Genomic DNA, 24253 nt, shown 5'->3' with positions numbered 1-24253 from the left:
ATGAGTGAAGCTCCCACGACACCTGAGATGAATACAGCTGACATTTCCGATATGCCTAAGGCAAAAAACAAGCAGGAAAAAGAAAACTTAACAAAACCAAACTGGATTCAAGAACCCTTCTTGGCACATCAGAACATTTTGGATTTTTTTTCTTTTGTGGGTAACGTTAAATCTGGAACAGCCTAATAGCAGTTGATACCAAACTGACTTCACTAATGGTCTTAGAACAACTATAAAATCATGAAACCCTGAAGAGCTTTGTAAAAGGTTTGTCAATTTTTTTTTACTCTGAATGTTTTGAAATCCTGACAATTAAAACAATTAATATTTCCATTATCACATGTTGAGTTTCAGTCTTTCACTTCTTTCTGTTTTTACTTAGTGATCATCTTGTTTTCACCTGAAAAGAGACCCATTCTTCACAGAAGAATCAAAAAACAAATCTACAAAGCATGGTAATGCTTACTTAGACAGAAAAAATGCAAAAACTCCCTGAACATTTGAAGTTTGAGCATTTGAATATCTGAATTTGAATATTTTTTCCATTCACCACAATTTCATTCCTCTGATAGCAGTTGCAAGCACTTAACTGTAGAGGGCAGAAAATGACAGTCATTTGGGAATGGAGCAATAAAAGCATTGGGTGGGTTTTGCCTTAATGAAAGTATTAACACTAGGAAGAGGAGGAGAACAGTGTATTTCAAGAGCATCTCTTACTCATATCTAAACACGATAACCGCAGTCATTCTAATGAACTGATATACACACTTTCCCCAGACAAATCCTGTCAATCAGTGTTTCTCAAGCTGTGGGTATCTGGGAGACACGAAGGACTGCTTAGGGTGCCTAGTATCCTTTATAACAAGATTATTTATGCAAAGTGTCTTAATAAAGATCTTTTTTAAAAAAAAACTAATTTCAGATGGAGAGAACCAAGATAGCAGATTCATAACGATTTGACTACATTGTAAATTGATGGCAATTCCAAATAATTTACCAAAGGCCAGTCAGCAAGACCTGGGATTATTAAACCTCAGAACCAACACTCGGCCCTAAACTCAGTCACCTAACCTCTGCTGCTTTTACAACGTGCATGCATCTCAGTAATGGCGCTTGTGTGGATGAGAAGAAAGACTTTGGAAATTACAGGAACAGAATCTAAAACACTTTGATTGAGGAATGATAAACTCACCCCAAACAGTACTGTGCAAGAAGTGCAGGAGAAAAGCATAGCCCTAAATGACTTCTGGGTATGTCCAGCCTGTATAGTACAGTGCGATGCAGAGGGTACCTAAGCTAGCCCTGAACAGGCTTTCATACTGCTTCCAGTACCTAAGCTACCACACCTGGGGGTAGTGCAGCTATCCCAATGTGACAATGCATTTCTCTGTGCAGAAGCATCCTCTCAGAAATATGAAAGCCTTTTCCAGCAGCTTCCCTTACCACAAAACTGCATGCAGTGCAACTACTTTTTACCAGCAATGCCATTCACACACCTCTGTGGACAAGTCCCATGTAAAGAAAGAGGAGGCTGGCTGTAAGCATGCTTCAAGGAGAAATCTTACAGGTGGAGGAAGAACCAACCCACACCAGCTCTCCCACTTCAAAACAGAAAACAAAAAACAAAACAAAAAAACTTCCTTATTCCTAGTTGGACTGTTACTACTTCCAGCCACGTTGCATTGGTTTCAAAAGGTGAAGGAAACCTCCACGAACAGAAGGCCAAACTAAGCATTAGGGCTGCACGAAATTTCACTGGCTGTTTTGATTCGACACTGTTTTGACTCATTTTGAGCTCAAAACAGCGAAATCAAATCGAAACGAAGGGCTTCAAACAAGCCTCGAAACAAAACGAGGCTAGTTGAAACATTTTGAAAGTTTCAAAATGTTTTGAGTTTCGAAGCAATCAGCCCCATGTGGCTCAGCCGGGAGCGCAGCCTTGGCTCTCCCTGCCTCCCCCAGCTGGGCTGCGGGAAGCCCATCACAGTGCAGGGGATCACAGCGCAGCTACGATCGGGCTGGGGAAAGGGAACTCAGCTCAGCTCATCCCCGGCGCTAGATAGCTGGGCTAAATTCCCTTCCCCAGCCATTGAGCTCAGTTCCCTTCCCCGGCTCCCCAGTCCCAGGCGGCAGCACCCGGCTTCCCTCCCTCATCTGGCAGGCAGAGGGGAACCCACAACCCCAAGAGGACAAACACAGCCCCCACAGCCCTCTCGGGGTTATGGGCCCCTATCTGCCTGCTGGATGAGAGAGGCTGTTTCAAGCTTCCCCACTATAGCGTATGGGCAAAACATCGAAACACCATCACTGTTTAGACAAAACGAAACAGAACAGCAGTTTCGAATCAAAATGAAATTTGAAATGAAATGCTGTTCCGTCAAAACCTCAAAACTCAAATCGAAATGGAACGGTGCTGTTTCGCACAGCCCTACTAAGCATGACCTGAGCAGGTTGGAGGAAAAAAGAAGCACATGTTCTCTGTTTCTTCTCTCCCTCTCATACACACCCTATCAAGAGGCTGGTAATAGTGCCAGCTCAAAGGAAGCTGCACCTTTGGGTGCAGGGAGTCTTTGAAGATTTGGATGGTTGGTTAAAGGTACAGAAGAGCCAGGGAAAGGCAAACAAGCCTCCAAGGAATAAACCCCCACCCCCTAGCCAGACCTGATAGCATCCCTTGGCTACATCAAAAGAGTACAGGCCTGTTTGATATTCACTCTTCCTCCCTGAATTTGGGAACAGGCAAACAGAGCGCTGGGTCACCAGCCCTGAGCTGAATGCATGGGCTGCTGGAGGAAGGCGGGGGCAGGTGCAATCACAGCTGGCCCTGTCTGTTCTCACAGAGGAAGCCTCTCTTGTGTTGACCTCTGCAGATCAAACAAAAGATACAGCTTTTTTGAGAACCCATGGATATATACGGTTGGTTACTTCCTGGCCTGGTACAAGGATACAACACAGGAGATCATTTCAGCCTTCTTCATTACATTGCTGCCAGCTGTCATGATTCAGATACCTAAATAGGAATTAGGTATAATTAATACCTAATTAATTAATACCATAATACCTTTATTTTATTCTTTTTTTTTTTTAAATCTTGCACTTAGTGTTGTCCCATCTCCTGGAGTCCTGTAAGTACCTGAAAATCTCAATTTTCATATGCAAAACCCACATTTTAGCAGTGCTAGGAAAAATCTTTAAAAATTCCAATTGCACTTAAGGTCCAAAAGTCAGAAGGTAAATAATAATTTTTAAAACCCTCAACAGGGTTTTAAATACATTGCATGATTGTTTGGTGCCTGACTCATATTTGAATGGTTGAGGATGACAAGCTGGTCATTATTTACCAGTGCAATTAATAAACCCTGGTCCTTCAGGGCATAAGTCAATCACTACCTATAAATGGAGATGAAGAAACTTATTATTAAGGCAGTTATTTTATAAATGTTTGTTACAGAGATTGCTTGAAGCTTCTTTTAAAAAGCTTGTACTGATCATTTTCTTTCTGCATAGAAAATGAGAATTAATTGTGACAGTTAAACTAGCCCCAGTTCTGACACTGGGGTTGTCCTTTCAAAGGAATGTAGAGACAAGAATCCTACCTGCTACCTACAAAATCCACATCCAAATCCTGTGCACAGCCTGCACAGCAAGTTCTTAGCTTTAAAGAAAATTAAGGCAAAAGATAACGAGCCAAGGAGTGCAACCAGAACTGTACTGAGGTGCATCTACCCCTGGCCTTGCCAATTTTTGACATGCAGACAGGATGTACCCAGCACCACTCTCAGACTCTCTGACTTGGATGAACTCATGAGAATAGCTACTGGTATATAAAACGCTTTCTTAGGGGGAATGGTAGGGTGAAAATGGACAGGAGAGGAGCTCATTTGAAGCCCAGAACTGCCAAGCTAGGTGCCTTCCCGTAAATCCCTATGATCAACCCAACAAGCACAGAAAGCTCAGTTTAAGCGTAGCTTTTTATTAGCCAATTAAAAACAGATGCCAGCTGGGGACAGGGGGGTCCTACAAACTTATATAAACCGTCACATTCTCCTGTTTACATGGAATAGCTTCAAATTATTTCAAACTGGGTCCTAGAAACCATGCTGGAAATCTCACCAGCAGAGGTATTAGCAAAGCAGCTTCACACCCAGGACAGCTACAATGCATGGGGCAGGGCTAGCTGCCGCTGCAACAGTGGGTTTTTATGCACACACCCACAAAGGTGGTGCCCAAGGCTCTGGCCCCAGTTGTTCATGCTCAGTTTTGCTACTGCTTACAAGAAGATCATTTCTGACTCTCTTTAAGAGCTTGTTTTATTTATAGAAACCAGGAAAGGCAAAGGGCTATGTGAAGATGGACAGCTATCTATGCCTTAGAATCTCAAAGTCTGTTTGAAACAGCTTCATCCTGTGTTTGGGACAAAAATCCAGGTTGTTCCTATTTTATTGGAATACATTTTCCCATGCTGTGACCTTACCCAATTATAATATCATTTTTGCTGAAAGTGTGGAGAGTTTTATTTGCTAAACGAATCCAGCAAAAAGTGATAACAATTGTCCTATAAAACTGGTTATCTTCCATTATCCTTGCTGTGTCTAGTCACAAGCCCACAGCTCAACATTAGGACTGGCTCACTGCTTGATGTAATGGAGCAGTGTAATATGGGTGTAATACGCCACCATAGCATTGGAAAGGGCATGGGATGGGGCTTGGGGGACAGTCAGGTTGTCAGTGGAGAGGGAATGAGGAAGAAAGTTTGAATGCAGAGCTAACTTATGTTTATAATTGACTTTAGGGTCAAGGCCATGAAAGCTTGCAAACCACCCTCCTGAGAATTCAGCCCAAAAGGATAGAAGTAACACTAGGTCTACTGCTCTCCAGAGATTTCTGTCATCTTTGATACCCCCTTTCACTTAAAATAAATCAGGCATGGATAATTTTATTCAGGATTTAACCTATTAAAAACTATAATCTATCCAGCTTTTAAAATTTAGCTGGGGTTGTCTGCTGATTTCAGGATGTTCCAACCATAGAGACTTGGGCAAACAAGGCCTTGGGCAGAGGGAGGAAAGACCTATAGAAACAGAGATCTAAAGGCTCTGTCTGTATAAGCTCAAACGTCTTCCTTTTTCTTTAGCAGTGTTTTACTTGAAAAGGAATTGTGCGGTTTAGAGGTCAGGCCAGTCTGCAGCTGGATATGAAAGGCTTTCCCAGAACAGCATGAAAATGCTTCAATGGTGACTGAGTGACTGGGTGGAGATGGCCTATGCACTACCCCTCTGCAGCTATTGTTAGGCACCTTGTTTGAATAGGTTTGGAGGTTCCTCCATGAAGAGCCACTCTTTTCTCCTCTTCTGCCTCTTAAACCTCCCACACTTTCATGTTTTGGACTTCAGAGATCTGCTGCTTACCAGCCAGGGTCAGCACAAGGTCATGACTCTTGACAGAGGTTAATGTAGTTGTAACCACCAACATGGATCTTTTCAACCCAGTGAATATTCCACCAGGCCCTCCCCCAGACACACTTGCTGTCTTGGGGGGTGACACTTGAATTTATTGTAAAGGATTTATGGGCAATTTTCTAGAGCTCTTAGACACTACATAGAACTGTCAAGTGCTCCTAAAATTAACAAATAGTCAATCAAAAGAGGTGATTAAATATTTATCATCCAAATGTCAAAGCATTCAAAAAAAAAAAAAAAGATGCATTAGCACTGTTATCCCCTATGGCCAGAGGGTGAAGCTGAGATGCAGCAGGCTCTAACATTAATGTTCAATGTATGGCAACAGCAAACAGAGTAGAAATATTGCTTGTGCTATTCATTCTGTGGTTGCCAGCAACAATGGACCAGGGAAGGTCATGCTGTCTCTCCAGGCTCCAAGAGAAACTGCAGGGGCTCCATGGACTGTTTTATTCCTAAAAATATGCTTTTCTTTTGGAAGGAGAAAAGATTATGTTTTGTTCTAAGCTGTATTGTGATTTGCCAAAAAATTAACATTAAAACACTGAAGTTTTTTCCCCAGTCAAAACAGGTTTTCAAATCTACACCTGGATTTTTCTGAAAACATCCAAACCATTCCATGGGAAACACTTGGGGCAGAAAAAAGATGTTTAATTTTTTTTCCTGTTAAAAAATTCCAGTGATTTTTCATCACCTCCACTCAAATCACTGGACAATGTATTATAAATAATAACCCTACTTAGACTGTTAACCAAACAGGTCTTTTCCAGTCTCTAATTTCTATGATTCCAAGGAATCGGTTCTACAAAATCCTGGAATTGTCCAGTTTCATTGAGAGCAGGACACTGGAGCAGATATTAGCATTAGAATTAGGTACAAGGCCTGTGTTGGATATCAACATGCAAGTGTGAAGGAGGTGAGGTTGGAGCTGAGAAGAGAAGTCCTGGTGACTGTCTGCTTGGCTAACGACAGGGCTTTGTGTCCCTGAATCCCGACAAAGACCGCTGCCCCCAGGCTGTTTACCTAGACCCCTTAATCTGATGGGAACCTTTTGATCTCTGCTGGAACTGACCACTGGGTTTACAAAGCGTAATTAAAGAAAGATAAAACCTCAGAATTTGGAAAACAAATTAAATTAGTCAGATTAGACCAACTGTTATCCTGGAAAACAACAAGCCTTGTTCTGCCCAGTGAGCCTAAATAAGAAGCCTATGATATTGTTGCCCAAGTTCTTGCTGAACCCAAGTACACCTTTGATGAAAGGGAAATTAGATTGACTGGCTATAAATAGAAACCATACAAACCAGCTTGAAACAATGCACACCAAAGCAATCAACTTTCCTCCAAAGACTGAGTTGTGAAAAAATACAAGCCACTTATTGGTGGAATGGGTATTAGTTGACACTGGTAATCACTCAGGTAACACAGGAACAGCTGACCTGCAAAAATTTTACACTGTAAGAAGTTTGCAGCCATGTAGCATTACACAGCAATCAGTGCACTGAATCTTATCGCATCTCAGAGACAGCAGGAAGAGACCAAGTATCTTACACCCCAAAAAAGCCTGGATCCCTCCAGTGTGAAGTAATGGAAGAGCTCTTCAGATGTCAGCAACACAGGTGCAGGTTAGAACATGAATTGCAAACCTATTGTGTACATGCATTCAAGCCAGCTCTCACCAACAGAAGCCTACCCATGTTGGGCTCAATTCATCTGTAGTGTGAATGCACTGATTTGGCCCTCATAAGAGTTACTCTCCAAAGCCACAAACCTTTTCATTGCTGAATTCATTCCCTGTGCAGAGCACAAACCTAATGTGGGTTTTTTATGGCATGAACTGCGCAAGGTGAACACAAGCAGGAACAAGCTAATGATTCCCAGAGCACTAAGCTGCAAGGACAGGCTGGGAAATCTTTCCATTTTCATGGCCACTCATACCCACAGTAGCTGCTGAGGTTACTGAAAGGTCCCCAAGAATATGAGCACATGAACATACAGCCTTGCCAATGTGTCAGGCCCCCTAGAGAATATGTAGGATGAAAAGCAGATGGATGAATTTAACTCCTGTCTTTATATAGTCTGCCTCATTTGAGGTCTGTTTACTGCAGTGCTGGCTCAGCAATGGCTTTATCATATTGGATGGGCCTTATGTTTTATGGACCCCACAGGAGGCCAGGTCTTACTCCACACAATCATTGCAAAAGTGGTTTTAAAACCCCCATCATAGTTTTATGTGGAATTTTATGACCCCCAACAGCTGTCCAGTTATAGAGCAGCCTACAAAACATCTGTGCCAGGCCCCAGTGGACACAATTGCTTCCTATATGCCACAGATGCACAGACAGCTGGGAAGTGATAAACAGCAGAGTAATTAGCTGCCCAAGGGAACTGGGACATTTCTCTCTCTTAAAATGTAGCACAGGATTTATGCAAGTAAATGATTAGGGCCAGACCTAGTGCAAGCAGGGGCCCAGACAATTTTCAACCTCATCCCAGAGTTGTGGCAAGGAATCCGTTTGGACTTGCAGCCTTTCTATGTTTTCTCACTCTTCCAGGCTTTTGCTCTACCTCCAATTCCCTTTGTATTCAAGACCCAACTCACTTCAGGGCTTGGAACACAGCAGATCCTGGCTGATCCCCAGTCAAGAGTGGATTAAAGCTAAACAGGGCCACCCACCTTATATCCCCTCTCATACACGACCTATTTTTCTTTTAAATCTTTTCTCTGTAAGACAAATTCCCTTTCTCTGTCTTGCTGCCCTTCTCCCAGACTGCAAGACTATTCTCATCCATCCCTTCTTATACTTCTCAGAGGCCAGATTTTTTGTCTCAGCCTCTCAAGATGAACTTACACTCCTGCATCCTTGACCTTCCTACCACACAGGTCACTTGAGCATACCCATGTAGGAATCTGGCTCATAATATCCTTGAGCTGTGGCAAGCCTCAAAGTATATTGCTCTCCTTCTGACTCACTACTACGTTCAGACTCTTCTGGTAGGAGAACCAGGATCCCAGGGAATACTCTCTCAATTCCAGTCCTGGGTTGGGTCTCTGTATAGCTCTGCAAGTGCTCCTCACTCTTGACTTGCAGCCTCCTGTCACTCCAGTCCAAGACAACCCTAAACTGAATAGAGTCATGACTATGGAACATTGGCAACGTCTTGAGTTGTTTTAGAGCAAAACCGGGCTTTTTAAAACTGAGTATAAATGTCTTTTGCGATATGTTATACAGCACCTACCATCTCAGTGCCTCATGACAAATCATGTAGAATTTGATCAATCAGTTCCAATTTGAGGAAATAACTGCAAATAATACTAGGGAGGGAGATAAATTGGTTAGAATGGTCTGTGTGGACATAAACAAGGAGAGGAAGACATGAAACAGGAACGTCGGCAGGAAAACCTTCCTCCCCTAAGGGTAAAGATTACTAAACTATGGAACAGTTTCCAAATGGAAGTGAAGGTGCCCCATGGTCTCAGGCACTGAAAACCTGAGATTATGGGTATACGGAACAATCCCAAAGTGGTTGGAAGAAGTAGTGTGTGCTCAGGATGTAACATAATGGATCTTTTCTGGCAGTCATTTCTATGACACCACAAGACTGATTTTGTTATGATGTGTAGCAGGATTTGGATAAAGGTCTTCTAGAATGAAAAGTGTTAACTGTAACCCTCCCAGCCTCTAGCACTAGCTCTTCTTTCATTTGGAAGAGTGTCCTTATTCTGAAGTATGAACCTTAAGCCTCTGTGAACTGGTATTGTGACACCCATGAAGTAATTTGTAGATTATAGAGAAGAGAAATCAAACTCCTTGTTGAAACAATTGATGGAATGATTTTCCAAGGCAAACATTTATATAGACAGGAAGTCTATGAACATAAGTCACATTTGTCCTGGGAGAAACCATCTTCTCCTGAGATAAAGAGAGATCATTCAGACATTTGTGTCTGTTATCCTGGGACAAACCCTAAAAAGGTTCCTGGGGTAAGAAGTGCTAAGTTTGACTTGGAGCATTGCAACGTGCATCTGAATGGCTGTTCTGGGATTGCATCCATTCAGTCAATAGCAGAAAAGCAGCAGTGTAATCAGTTGCTCACTAAACCCCAATTAGAAGAGTGGATTGGGATGCATCAATGCCAGGACTTTTCTGTTCAGGGACAAACACAGGCATAACTGGTCCCAGGATAAATGCAATATCTGTTCCTAGCCAAAGAAAACAAGGGAATGTGCTATCAGGATGTGTATGAGAACCACAGTTGTTTCCTTAACCCTAGGACAAGAGGTTAGTACACAAAAATTCCAGCAGAGGACACCCTTACTTTGAACTTCTGCTGAGCTGGTATATCAGGAATACACCAAAACTGACTTCTACTTTTTGAATGACATATAATTAGCAAGAGTAGGGGGACTTTTAGGGATCAGCAAATGTAAAAATGAAATAGTCTATAAAGGGGGGGGGGGAAGAGGTAAGGGACAGTAAAAGAATAAATCATTTTATTTTGATTCTGCTGTACCTGAAGTGGTTCCTTGGAGGCACCTATCAGTAAATTAAATAAGAAGGAAAATAAAACCACATGTTACACATGGTCCGCATAAGCATTTACAAGTAGTCTTTGGCCGGCTGTCACTGACTATGATCATTGCAAGTAAAAAGCACCAACTAAACTATCTTAAAAACATCAGGCGTACCAGTTTGGCTGTTGTACCACTTTGGCCAAACTGGCACAATTAAATACGAACACAAACCAGTACATAAGTGACTAAAGTCAAGAAACTCATTTAGATGCGAGAGACAGGTACTGTTGCAACAGTGCAGAGATGGGAACAGTGTCCTATGGCACTTGAACACCACCACAAAAAAGCGAGATGAGATTAATTCTTGCCTCAAGGACCCCATGTCACACAGTGGCAGACAATGGATGCCGAAAGGGAGAGTGAACTGGGTATAACCAGGGTTATTTTCCCACTGTTCTTCACTCACTTGCAGACTCCAGCATTTAAGGTCTAAGAAGTTCTAATTCAGTTCAGAAGCTGCATCCCTAACTCCCATAATTAATAACTACTGATGCCCCTTTCTTCCAAGAATTTGTCCAATCCCTTTTTGAATCTGGCTAGCTTGTCAGCTTTCACAACATCCTGTGGCAATGAGTTCTGCACTACAATGACATGCAGTGTGAAAAAAAACTCCTTTGGTTACTTCTAAACTTACTACCTATTGGTGATTTGCTATTGTTTAGTTTATCGATTTCCTCTACAACCTCATCTACTGAAACCTCAGTTCGGGTGAGCTCTACTGACATGTCTCTAGAGAGGAGGAGACCTGGAAGGAATTTCCCTAAGATCTTCCACAGACAGAATGCACTATCATGGATATATTTATTAGGTATAAATATGCTTATATTAATATGGGTTATTTCTGTGTGGGATGGGAAATAAATTATAGCGTAAGCAGATTTTATGCTAGTAAACCTGCATCCACACAATGCAGTGGTGTAGCCCTAAAGACAGTGAAACAGTGTTAACATCAATAGGATAGCTATGTGTTTAGACCAGCTCTTAGGCTCAAAGGGACACTGACCTTCAGTATTATGGATGCAATTTCCTATGGAAAAATAGTAATTAAAGTGCAGATATCACTGATTACTAATCGAAGCTGGGATAGAGTGGACAGTGTGAAGAACACACGCTGCAGCTATTCCACGTGCTCCATCTTCGCAGCCAGGCTGGATTTTAGTTGCTAGAAATGGAAGAATTTCACTTTAATTTACAAATGATCCATGATGCACAGGACAGACAATTTTTCATTATATTTTTTAACCATTTTTAACAAATGCCTCATCTCCTTATCCTGTGGCACTTTGGTGCCCAGACAGAACTGTGAGGCTGTTTCGGGCAGGCAGTGAATGTGCACTTTAGAGGTGACGCAGCACTGCTCTGGAACAACTTTAAACCAAAACATTAGCTGAAGCCAGCAGAGCTTATTACAGCAGTCCATGAGGATGCATCTCATATACCATTTAGGAGTACCCAGTTATCCTTTACTTTAGAAATCTGTCCTATTTTGCTACATCATTATCTTTCTTGACCCAAACTAAAGTTCTCACCATTTATTAGGTCTCCTCTGAATGGGGCCAAAATGTATGATGTAATTGATGCACATGGGCCTGTATATGCATCATCACATCATGAATCAATCACAAAGGAAAATTGGCCCTATAACAGAGGTTTTCAACACGGTGCCTGCTGACACCATGGCACTCCTCCCCCGCCCCTGAGGTGTGCCCACATGCATTTTCACAATCAGTAAAAATAATTATTCCAACAAAATATGGTGTCACTGCTGATTGAACTCAGAACAGCAACACTTCAATATTTTTTTCACAGGCTGTATGCAACAAACACCAAAATGAGACTGAGTCATTCTGACTGACATAGTGACAGAGTGGCGCTTACTACGCCCTCCCCAAACAAAACTATGCGCATGCGCATATCCAGGAGTTTAATATTCATATTGGCGCCCGCTGCTTTTTCTTTTAAATTCGAATGTGCCCTTGGGCATTTAAATGTTGGGAACTCCTGCCCTATAAGATTGCCTTCTAGGAACTGAGAATTTCACAACAGGTCTTTCATAATCCTGTTCCCGATAACTAGCATATTGTCTTTTATGTCTTTGTGCTAAATTTTGAAATCTGAATGCCAAATTCATTCTTCCTGTAACTTCAGTAGAGTCGTATCACATACGAATTAGATCCAGATGTCTTAAGCTGCAGAGCTTTCTTGCAAACTGTTCAAAAACTTCCCCAGAGAAGCACCTTTCATCACCAGTGATGAGATACTTCAGGAAATCACCTTCTCTAAAGAAATTGCTTCTTGAAGCAAATTGAATCAAGTTAATCCTCCCCTCTGTCATGTCTCAAAAGAATCTACAGACTCAGTGTAAATGAGAGCTCAAACAGCCCCTTGAGTTCTGTTCCTGACTGCCACAGCATGTGCATGGTGCTGGAGAAGTCACTTGGCCTATATATGTAATCTGAAGATGAAAATTATAATCTTGGGAGGAATTGAGAGGTTTTATGTCTCTGAAGTGCTTTTAGATGCTTAGATAACAAGGAAAAGGGAAGAACCAAATCCTATAAATAGGGGAGGGAACTTGGCAGCCGAAAGGAGCTTTCAATAAGAGGAGGAATGTGGTTAGACAGGATTTTAATGTGTCCACTAGGTTGCGAGGCTGAACAAAAAGTAACTTCAAAACACAGAAGAGTGTGTCTGAGAGGGGAGTTTGCAAATATGTATAAAGCTGTACCTATGAGGGATGCTACTCTTTTTGAAAGGCTCTTTTCTTTCTTAAATATATATTTCACTGTAATAATAAAGCAAATCCTATTAACTGAAAAAGTAACTCATATCCTGTTAGCCACAGTTCACTTCTCTGTACTATGTCCTCTGACATCACCGAGTGCACTGGAGCCTTCTTGTTCACCCAAAAGTTTGAGAAGCAGCCCGAATAGTGGATGAGTATTGAACTGTAGTTTTTTTTTACAAGGATCGTTATTCTGCAATGTGCAGATCTAAAAATTTTTAGCAGTTCAGATAGCAGCAATGGGGGTGAAGGCTAAATTCTGTTCTCAGTAACAGTACACTAAGTCTATTAAAAAAATCCAAGAATACAATTTGAAGCAAATTTACCATTGGACAACATGTCCAAAGCGCACAGTGATTCGGTACATAGGCTGTAAGACGGGTGTCAAACATATGGCCTGGGGGTCGAATCTTGCCTGAACAGCCCCATAATCTGGCCTCTGGTGCTGCCCCTTTTGCTGTGTTGGTCCATCCCAACATGCAATGCCCAAGAAGTGCGCCACCCATGATGGTTGCTTGGGCTGGGTCCTGGGCCTGCCACCCATGGTGCCTGCTTTGGCCAGCGTCCTTGACTGGCCCAGGTGGATGCTGTGTATGCTGGATCAGGCATGCTGTGGGGGAGGGGGAGCAGGAGAGGGGGTACCTGTAGACTTGATCCAGCTCATGGACAAGCCCCATGACATTCATCCAACTTGTAGGGCCAGATGTGTTTGAACCCCCTGTTCTAAGAGTATTAATAGTACCAATATCACTCTAATGAATGCAGGCCAAGATTTCACTGGTGTAAGTGACTACATACCGTGACCCAGGAAGCAGTTTTAGTTTGTCTTTCAGCAAATACCCCCTTAGAAACCTCAGTTTAGTATCACCTTCTATCTTAATATTCATATTAGTGCAATATCAATAAGAGCTTCACATGAATGCATAGAATCCAAAAGAAAAGCACTCACATTGTCAATGAGTATGGAAGATGTTCAGACCCCTTTCAGAATCTGCTCCATCATGAACATATTGTGAAAAGGGTAAGAGTATGAACCAGCGTACGGCCATTTAAAGTTTTTTTTATTACAGTCAGAAATGCGCACTACTTCTTAAATTTCTATCTGCTCAAGTCACTGGCCAAAACAATAAAAGGACTCCTGTCACCTCTTGCAGAGCCTACACAGATATGGGTCATGAAGCTGGAGTCCATGTATTGTCTAAATTGTTTCCTCAGTTCTAAATGCAGAATCTTAATAACCAAAGCCTAACAAAAACTTTACCTCCTTTTTTCCTGACAGAAGAATATTAAAGAAAGTAGCCATCTCATCAAATGAACTACATTTCTTTAACACAATTCTTCATCGGATTTCACGAATATTTTAAACTTGTGCCAGTTAAATCAAAGGACCGCCTTATGACCGACTCGGTACTGCTGGATGCTTTACCTATTCAAGGGTAAATTTCAATTGCTACAGGTATGTTAACATCAGTAAAACTTGGTTATGTAAACATTAATGGAAAATGAATCTAAAATGCTATAAAGACAATGTGATGGGCAGTTGTGGGCTCCCTGTTGTACCAAAACCTCAATTTCAGATTCAAACATCCACTTCGTATTAGGAATTCAACACATGTCTAACTTTGCCTGAGACTACTGTAATGTATTCCAAAAAAATACTTAACCCAGGAAAGGTGCTTGTCACCTTATTGAATGATTATGACCGGAAGCCATAGAGGTTCATCTAGATTCATCAACTTCGATTTTTGCAACTGCTTACCCAGCTTCATGGAATAATGAAGCCTGGAAATATAATAAAAAAAGAAGACTGACAATATTAAAAGGTGAGAGGTGCTTTCTGTGGAGGGGAAAATTATCTTTCACTACATGCAAGAAGAACTGGGCTGAGAGAGAAGGCACGAGGGACTCTTCCTGGTCTGAAGGGCTGACATTGCCTTACATTGACAGAAGAGGGTAAGTTTAGCAAAAAGGGGAAGAAACAACTGAGAACTTTTGTTATTCTACTGCAGTCTGTCACTAAGGTTAAGAAAATCTTTTGCACCAAAGCTGTGTTCTTAGCTTCTTGTAGCAGAGTCCCAGGAGGGGTTACACTAAACCCTGGAGTTGAAAATAACCAAGGTGACATTGATAGAGCTTGCGTAAGCAATGAAGGAAGTGGGGAAGATGAGACACTGATTCTGTAATACAGGGGCCCTAGGACTGCAGTATTCCACTTCCCAAACAAAACCTCATGCAAAGAATCCTTGAGACAGGGACACTGTGTTACAGACTCAGAAAAAACAATTAGGTTCTGTCCAGACCAGGCAGGCTGAGAAGCATGTGGGATCCTGCAGCTGGGTCTACCTACAACAGAATGGTGTCTATGTAGAGGGAGACAGGAGTAGGTTATTATATAATTCATTTAAAAATTGAGTAAATGCTCACAGGAATGGTTTGCATCATTTTCCCCAGATCTAAAAACAAAAGCTATGGTGCTTTATACCAGCATCATACCTTCTGTCCAAGACTTACAAAGTGTTTTGCAAATACCCTGCAGGATGATATAGGCAGGGAAATGCCATCATCCCACTGTACATCATCTAGTGCACAAATACTTCAGTGGCTTGACCCAGGCCATGCACGGTCTCTGCCGAAACTGGGATTAGAACCCTAATTTCCCAGTCCAAGGGGTTAGTCACCACACCATGCCTTTACCACAATCACTAGTGATGCTGAGAGCCGGAAGGACAACATCTTAAGTTCTGCATCCCGCTGGAGCTCTGCAAACTGTCCCAAACGCCTGCAAGAAAAATTAATCTTCAGATTTGGAAACAAAACAACCTGGATCAGGAATCAATGAGAGAGAATTAATATTGAACCCCACAGTGGTGCTTCAGAGAATTACTTTTAAGAGTATACCTGCACCTTGGCTACATGGCTTATACCTCTGCTCTCTCTCTGGGTTGTTACAGATTCTTCTAGTGGATTATCTTGTTAATAGATAATCCTATTTACTGGATATCTTTGCTACAAGGAAATCGCCTCCCACCCATTCAGTTAGGAATGCTGAGAGAGAGGCAGTATGGGTGTATGCATGTGCTGAACCCTAGATCTCAGTTTTCCTCAGGACATGATTTTTCCCTCTAGTTACAGGGTGCATAACCTTATCAGAAATATGTCTCTTTGCCTAAACAATGATTTGAGGGATAATAAAGTATAACCAACCTGATAGGGGTCTAAGCCCATGTTAAATCTTTTCAAGATGAGTCTTGCAACCATCTCACATTCTTCTTTTCAAACCTCTCTAATTTGTGCTGCTTAGTCACTAAGGTGGAGTGACTGGGGCACTAGTCCTGGGCACTGATTTAGTGGAGGGAGGGGGTACAAAAATAGCAGCCACCATGCTCCTAGCTCAGCTGCCATCACTGCTGCCACCAGTAATCCAGCTGTAGCTGCTGCCCTGTGTACCACTGTCACCCAACATGCAAAACTGCTCAGTCACTAAAGTCTTGTATGCTGTTGAATAATTGTGAAATTACTGTCCTCTCCCACCTCAGAAGTAGTTGTATTTCAAGAGATAGTGGGGCAATTTCTATGAGTACATTGTCTGCGTCTGAAATGCTTTTGGATCTGCTGGAAGGAAAGGTCTAGCTACCACTTCCTCAAAACTGTTGATAAAAAACTAGTGGGTGTATCCTGCCAGTTCCAGGAGGAATATAAGCCCCTTTGTGGTTTCTACAATCTTCATTTTTGTTCTGTAATTATAACCTACGTAGCTATCAAAGTTCAACATTCCCTTCATTATTGCTCGCTTTCCTTCCTAAGACTTGACAAAGTAATTATTGGGATTGAGGAGAATGCCATATTTGCGTAACTGGAGGTCTCTAGAATTGAGTCAGGAAACACAGTTAATAGGAAGATACGGTTCTTGTAAGAAGGTATACCAACCAAGCTTCTCCTTTAATCTTTTTAGCAAATCATTGTGTGTGGCCAAGCACAAAACAGACATCCTTTGTTCTGTTTTGCTGCAGTTCAAATCACCCAAGCAGCATATCCTGTGGCAGAGGAAAGTGGCTGGCATTCAGGTTGCCAGAAGGGTATTGAATAACATTTTTAAAGAGCTCAATGTAAAGGGTAGCTGCAAAAACATGAACAGAAGTCAACAGGACACCTTACATTTACACTGGCCTGCTTGAGAACAGAACTGACTTATCAATATCCTGAAGTAATGAAGAAGGTCTGAACATGCACTGGAAACATCACTCTGTATTCTCAGATCCATGACCTGGACACACTCAATATAGATGTTGCTGGACCCAAGGAAGGATAAGTTTGCAAACTGTCTGAAATTCCTGCTCCATTGGGAGGGAGTGTAGCAGCCAGGTAGCACAGCTTCAAAGTGGGCTGGCAACACTTGTGATTTGTGGGACCCTGGTAGAGAAGAGATGGGATGGAAGAAGGAAATTATGACATAAGTAGCCTTTCCCACCAGCCCAGCTGTCAGAGAAGTAGAGAGGGGCTACAGAAAAAAAGCAGGAACCCAACTAGTCTCTGGCTTCGCTTGTATTTAGGTCAATTCTGGCAGCTGGTTTCATGTAGTGATTTCAGCCTAAGTGACAAAATTATTCACTGGGTCAGTGATCTGAGATCTAATAAAGTCAAAACACTCATTTAAAAAATGTTAACATAATTAGTTTTGTATGATTTAGAACAGAGGCAGCTAGGGCCAGGGTCAAATTATTTCTGAATTTATAGCCTATAAACTCCTCTCAATTTTTTTTTGTCATGTCAAACATGAAAAACCTAGCCACCAACAATTTAGAAGCATTTTCAGCTATGAAAACTATACAGAAATGTCAGCATCCATCTTTTTGGGGGTATAAAGAAATGCACAGAAAGTAGGTAGAACTTACACCAAAGAACCACACATATCCATCTTTTAAGAAAAATAGCCAAATCTGAACGGACAGCAAGAAAATTGGTTGGCCCCTGGTTTTCAAATGTGCTAGGCATTCCCAGCTCCATAAGTCAAGGAGAAATACATAGCTCAACATCTAAAAAACAAGTTCTTAGTCCTGCATGCATTCAAGCCATCATTTGAGTCAGAAACATGATAAGCTTATAATAAGCAATATTGGGTAAGAGTAGAACCTTGTTACATTGCACAGATTACATTCTTGTATTTGGTTTGGAAATAGTTAATATCAGCTCTCAGTTTGTATGTAAATAGGAAAGACAGTGAAACTAAACCTGTGAGGTAATTTCAAAACCATGATTTATCTATAACACTATTGTCTAAGACTTTAACAATATCATATTCTAAATATCCCTTTAAGGGAAGTTGGGTGAGTTTGGCAGCTGACAGGGTAATGTCCCAATATAAAATAACATTACAGGAGGTCAAGGAAATATCAAATCACAGACTTTAAGGAAGTCTGGATTTGGCCTTGGAAGAAATAAAGTAGTATTTTCATGTTACTAAAATAGCTTTCACTCTAATAGATACTATGTTGCAACAAAATCTCATTGAAAAAATGCCAACCTGGATACACTGCCAGAGAAATAAAAATATTAATTAAAAAATCACCTACTACATTTGAAGTGTAAATATCATTTAAAAATTACAAACTAAGCATCACAATTATTCATGGAGTAACCCAAGGAAGGATTACTAATGCAAGCTATTTATTTTAGGCTCCTCAGCTTTAATAGCAAATACTGAAGGTTCCTCCTCTTCTGAGAAAAGACAGATGTACTACCCTTTGCTAAGAAAAGCCAGATGTCTTTTTTTATCCACCACAAACGTATTTATTTATAAAGAGAGGGTCATTCTACTTATTTATAATGAAAACATTTTAAAGACCTATCCATCCAAATACTCTGACACTACGAATGATTAATGGACTATAAAGAATATCATAGGAAAGTCAAGTCATCAACGGCCAGTGTTAGATTTTCTAGTACAGAGGTTCCCAACCCCTGGGCCGTGGCTGGTACCAGGTTACGAAGGGTTGGTTGCCAGTCCACAGGAGGGTTGGCTGCTGGACCAGAAGTCTGGAAGTGACCACCATACTGCAGATCAGCGGCTAATCTTTTTTTTGTACTCAGTATAGTCACTTCTGGTCTGCAGTATGCTGGTCCACAGTTTGCTGGTCCATGGTCACTTTTGGTCTGTGGTTTGCCAGTCCGTGATCTAAAAAGGTTGGGAACCAGTGTTCTAGCATATTGTCTAATCTACTTATAGTTTCATAGTTGGTAGGGTCGGGAGAGACCTGAGCAGATCATCAAGTCCAACCCCTTGCCATGGCAGGAAAAAGTACTGGGGTCAAACAATCCCAGCAAGGTGTTTGTCTAACCTCCTCTTAAAGACCCCCAGGGTAGGAGCCAGCACCACTTTGCTTGGAAGTTGGTTCCAGATCCTAGCCACCCAAATGTTTCAAGATTTGGGTCTTCCACCATTCCCATTCCCTAGAAATTGATGTGTTTCATAGAACCTGTGTATGCATCATATAAAGGGATAATAATATGTTAATCCCATATTAAAAGAGGGCATAACAAACAGAGCTGCAGTGGCAGCTGTAAGAACTAATGTGACCAGAATTTACATGACTGGAGTCACCAAAATCAGCAGTGTCTACATGCATGTGAGCTTTCTTCTGGAATTGTTTTCACAACTTCCCGCAAAAGAGATTCCATACCTATCTAATCATAGTTTGCTGAAATGACGCCCTCTCCTTACTTGTGAGAATCATTTATCTTTGAAGGTTACTTACATTCTTGCTGTGTGGGATGGATGTTTTAGTTTCTTTGTGCTGAAGCTTCAAGGTTGGAACCCAAATGAGGACCTTGCCATATATTTGTTGTACAAGGAAAACTTTAGGTTAACAAGGCTTTGCATTTCCATTAACAATATTAAACTAACCTTTAAGTTTTTGTGTGATTTGATTTTGCTTCTCCCTTCAATCTGTTGTTTACTTCAATTGCAATGTGCCTACCTATTTCATTTCCTTTTTTGGAATTTACTAATGTGTTTTTTATATCTCCTTGTGAAATATTTTCTCTACCTGCATGTTTATTAAACATATTGTACTTCCAACAAAATATATTTTGTTCTTATATTTGCCAAACTCAGTCCAGGGGTAAGCAGGTAGTCATGTACCAGGACTGAATTCGGTTCACACCCTTGGGCCAGATCCCGATGCGCAGGCACGTGGTTTGTGGCACAAACCTCTTTGCAGTGCCACAAACTGCATGTGTTACATGTTAAACTGTGTCCCATGCTGCTGATTTACAGCACTGGGGCAAAATTTGCTTCTGGGATTTACTGGTAGCAACCCCCCCCACCAAATAAAAGGCGGTGCAAAGCATGCAAAGCAAAGTACCATGTGCTGGGACAAATGCAGAGACAGGGGGCAGGCAGCCCAGGACTGCTTGCTCCCCCATCGCTGTACACTGTGAAGCCCCAACACTGAGGCACCCTGTGCCCCAGCCAGCCACAGAGCAACACCTGGTGAAGGTGGAGGAGCAGGCAGCCCAGAGCTGCCTACTCCCCTGTCTCCATGTGCTGCAGAGCCCCTGTCTCAAGGTACCCTGCACCCCAGCCAGCTGCTCCCTGGCTCGCTGGAGTGCAGTGTGCCTCAAGATGGGCACTTCTCCACGTGCCACTCCCTGGATGGCTGGAGCCAGCTGGGTAACCCCACGCCGAGGCATCGTGTACCCTAGCCAGCACCCCTGCAGCACATGAAGGAGTGGGACAATGTGTCCTGCTGCAAACTGCATGAGCAGGGGCATGCATTGCAGCACAAAGTAGCAGCACAAATCTGTGCCACTATTATTTATGTTGCTGCAAAGGCATGCCCCTGCTTGGGTGGATGTGGCCTTTCTGTTTCTCTTGTCATGACTGTCACATCATTAACAGGGGATTATGACTTAAAATAAAGGAATCAGCAGTCAGAGCAGATAAGAATTCAAATGAAAATCATTCTATTTTCTCTGAAAAAAGGAAGATACATCAAAGAAGTGAAGATAAACTAGTCTATCTAGAAATAAAATTATTTTGTATAAGAACTTTTTTTTTAAAGAAAGTTGATGGTAGAAAGAAATAAAGACCAATGGCTGTGAGGGGCAGCCAGCAATGCTAATGGAAAAAATATTTTAACCCGATTGAGACAGGAACAGAACAGCTAGGTGATACAGAGCTTGTCTTCACCGAAGGTTTAGCTCAAATTGTAACTTCAGAGTCACCAGGCACAAAACTGCTTAACTTTCACCTCCTGTTAACTGGCCCATCACAGGTTACCGCTACAGGTCAAGTATGAACAACTCATCACCTGTTAACATAAACACTCTATCAAGTTTTCCATTTTATAGTTTAGCTACTCTCACCCAAGCTGAGCTGACTTGAGAGGTGTTAATTTGAGTTACCCACACTGATGTTAACTCTGCAGTGAAAACATAGCTAGAGTGACAAGACCTTTAGCCTACAGTGAACAGACTGAGACTATTAGCAGTCATGACTCAGTATGACTCCTCTTTTGCAAAGCTAAACCAAACAACATTCCAGTACAATTATATAATTAACTTTTACCACATCTTAATTATATATGGCCAAGATTGTCCAATTTATGGAAAATGGGTCCTGGTAGATGATAAAAATCTTTGGGGAGTGTCCACTAAGGGAGATTTCCAATGGGCTGATTCTAAAGATTTGCTTCCACTTGGAATTTCCAAGGGATTTCTTTTTCCTAAATTTCCAAGCCTATCTTCAAACAACTGCAGAAATTGCCCAAGGTCCATGAAAACCAGGATAATCCATACAGAGGCCCTGTGTCTCTGCAGCACCTGCATCCCTTTCTGGCTTACACTGCACTAGTAGTGGTGGAGAGATGGTTCAGGAAATATGCGAGAAAAGGATTTTTGGGATGATATATTTTCTTGGACCAACTACATTGTTGGGAAAGCTTTACAGCTTTCCCTCAGGTGGTATATTTCCTGGACCATCATAGCTACCGCATCACTCCAACACTACCACAACGTGGAAGATATTGACATTTGGCATTTACAATGGGAAATCCACAACATAAAGAAAAAAGAAGCCAGCCTGCATAGTGACATCTTCTTTCCAAGCTTGTGCAAGAGACATAATTTTGTAACATCATCCCCAGAGGACATACCATCTGGCTAATGCACACAATTCCAACTATACAGCATAACTATAGAAAACCCCAGAAAAACTGAGAAACATTTTTTAGTTAACCTACTCCACAAAGCAAGGGTTTCAAAGTTACTGGGGCCCCTGGGCTGGATGTGGATTCAGCAGCATTGGCAGCAGGGTAGGCAGTGGTCCTGTCAGGGTATATGGCAGTCACAGCCATAGGGGTTGCCATCACTCACTTCCCGCTGCTGATGTGTGTCCCAACAGGGCTCTATACCCTGGATTTCAGCTGTAGGCCCTGCTCTCGCTTGTCCCACTCCTAAATTCCCAGACCCTCTGGGAGCCCCGCAGACCAGACAACTGAGCTCCAAGGGCCAGATCCAGTCTACAAGCCACATATTTGACACCCCTGCCATTAGGGATCAATTTAAACAGTACATACTTATCAACTGAACAAAGAGATGTAGCCCAGGCCTGAGGAAGGGCACTTATGCCTGAACACTTATCTAAGATCTCTCCCAACTATACTGTTGGTCCAATAAAAGATATCACCCCAAAAACCCATTGCCTCTTACATGACAGTATGCAATCATGGCCCAATGCAGCTTCCCATTTTTTTACATGCTGCAGGGTGACACAATCAGAGTGAATCCTGCTAATGGTGACCCTGCCTAGTGGAAAGTACCTTGCAAGGGCCTTCAGAAACATTTGAATTGTGCATCCTGCCTTAATAAGGAGGATATCCCTTTCCTTTGTAGCAAAAGTTCTTCCAGGGCCTTCTTCCTTCCTATCATGATTAAGGTAAAGCCATAGACACGACCACAGCACAGTTGTAGTCATGGTGATTAAAGTACGAGTTTCTTCGACTGGGTTTACTCTAGCAAATTTAGTGCCAGTTTTTCAGTCTTAGTGCAGACAGAACCTTAGTATTGCCAACATGTCTTGAATTCCCCTGTCATCTGTCAGGACACAGTGCTTAAGACCCCCGAACCCTGTCTATATGAGCATATCCACTGTCGTTAACAAAGGTACGGTTTCCTTAGAGCTGAAGAACGAGGACTATGGCTAGCATTTGCAAAACATTTTAATATTTGCATTGAGACACAATGCAGCATAAGATCTGGGTGACATTGTTTGAATTGTTACTGTTTTTTTCTACAAATTAAAAAAAAAAAGAATCCCCATTTAGAATAGCTAATTATTTTTTACTATTCATAGTCTAATTATCTGAGTCAAATTTAGGAATTAGATGGCAGTTAATTGGGTCAGTAGTAGGCACCTGAATAATCTGTAGTGTCCCCCATTTGATGAATTATTTTTCATTCTGGTGGCACTTAAACTGTACTAAATGCTCTACACACACAGTCCTGACACCAATAAGCATGCAGTCAAAGGTCCCAGTCCTGCAAAGATGTTAGGTACTTGACATGTGCTGAATTTTGAATGCTAAAAGGGCAGGGCCATTGGATGGACAGGGCCCCAAGAAGATTAGCAATATGAAAAGGAAGGGGAGAGGGATACAATTAAAATAGAGACAATTTTTATTTACCTTTGACCAGATTTATAAAAGCTGGCCTGAGATGCATGTGGGCTTCGTTACCACAAGGATAATCAGACAACAGGCTTCTCAACCTGCCCAGTACTGGTGGGTCAATTATTGACTACTGGCAGTGGAAGTTTAAATTTATGCATATAGTCTAACAGGGTTTGTGATCTATCCTCTTCCCGTCCCTTAGAAAAAGGGCAAAACATTTGCTGGCAAGACAGAAGTGTGACGACATCCTCTGTTAAGTGCAGAGGAAACCTCCGGAGGGACGGAAACGGGAGACTTGACAGCTTGGCATTTGCATAGGCTCACCTCAGTAAACAAACAGGGATGGGGTTCGGATGAAATACAGGCCATCCCCATCCATCTGGTCGCCATCTGCCAAGAGACGGGAGGGACACAGAGTGGCCGACCAGGCCTGCAGCAGGAGTGCTGGGCGCGGGTGCTGGCTCAGCCACCTCCTCCCACCCCCCGGCTTGGGCCTCGGTGCATCCCTGAGCTCGGACGCGGCTTGGGCTTGGGACCTCCGCGGCCTGGGGCTTGTGCTGCTCACCGGGACCGCTGCCTCGGTACAGGAAGGACCAGGGCAGCCCCAGCGCAGGTGGAGGTGCGCCAGGCGGCACTGAGCAGGACCTGGTGTCCCCTCCCCGGGCACTGGGGGCAGGGGCTGGGGACCCCGGGCGAGGCGAGGCGAGGCGAGGCGAGGCGGGGGGCACAAAGGTGCCTGGTGCCGGGAGCGGGGCGGGTGCCAGGT

The 24253-nt window shown here is 42.4% G+C and overlaps 1 protein-coding gene across 1 annotated transcript in view; it reads left to right on the top strand.

The window, feature by feature from the left end:
- The first annotated feature begins 23821 nt into the window (after window positions 1-23821).
- Window positions 23822-24253, top strand: part of LOC102388286 (ligand of Numb protein X 2-like) — a 41735-nt gene continuing 41303 nt past the window's right edge. The window contains exon 1 of the mRNA XM_025213782.1: window positions 23822-24106. Within this exon, the coding sequence (XP_025069567.1) occupies window positions 23841-24106 (266 nt within the window). The 5' untranslated portion in view covers window positions 23822-23840. The remainder of the gene's footprint in view (window positions 24107-24253) is intronic.

This window comes from Alligator sinensis, unplaced genomic scaffold, assembly GCF_000455745.1.
Source record: "Alligator sinensis unplaced genomic scaffold, ASM45574v1 scaffold626_1, whole genome shotgun sequence".
NCBI lineage: Eukaryota > Metazoa > Chordata > Crocodylia > Alligatoridae > Alligator > Alligator sinensis.
The sequence above is the reverse complement of the archived record's forward strand: the minus strand, read 5'-3'. Positions and strand labels throughout refer to the sequence as shown.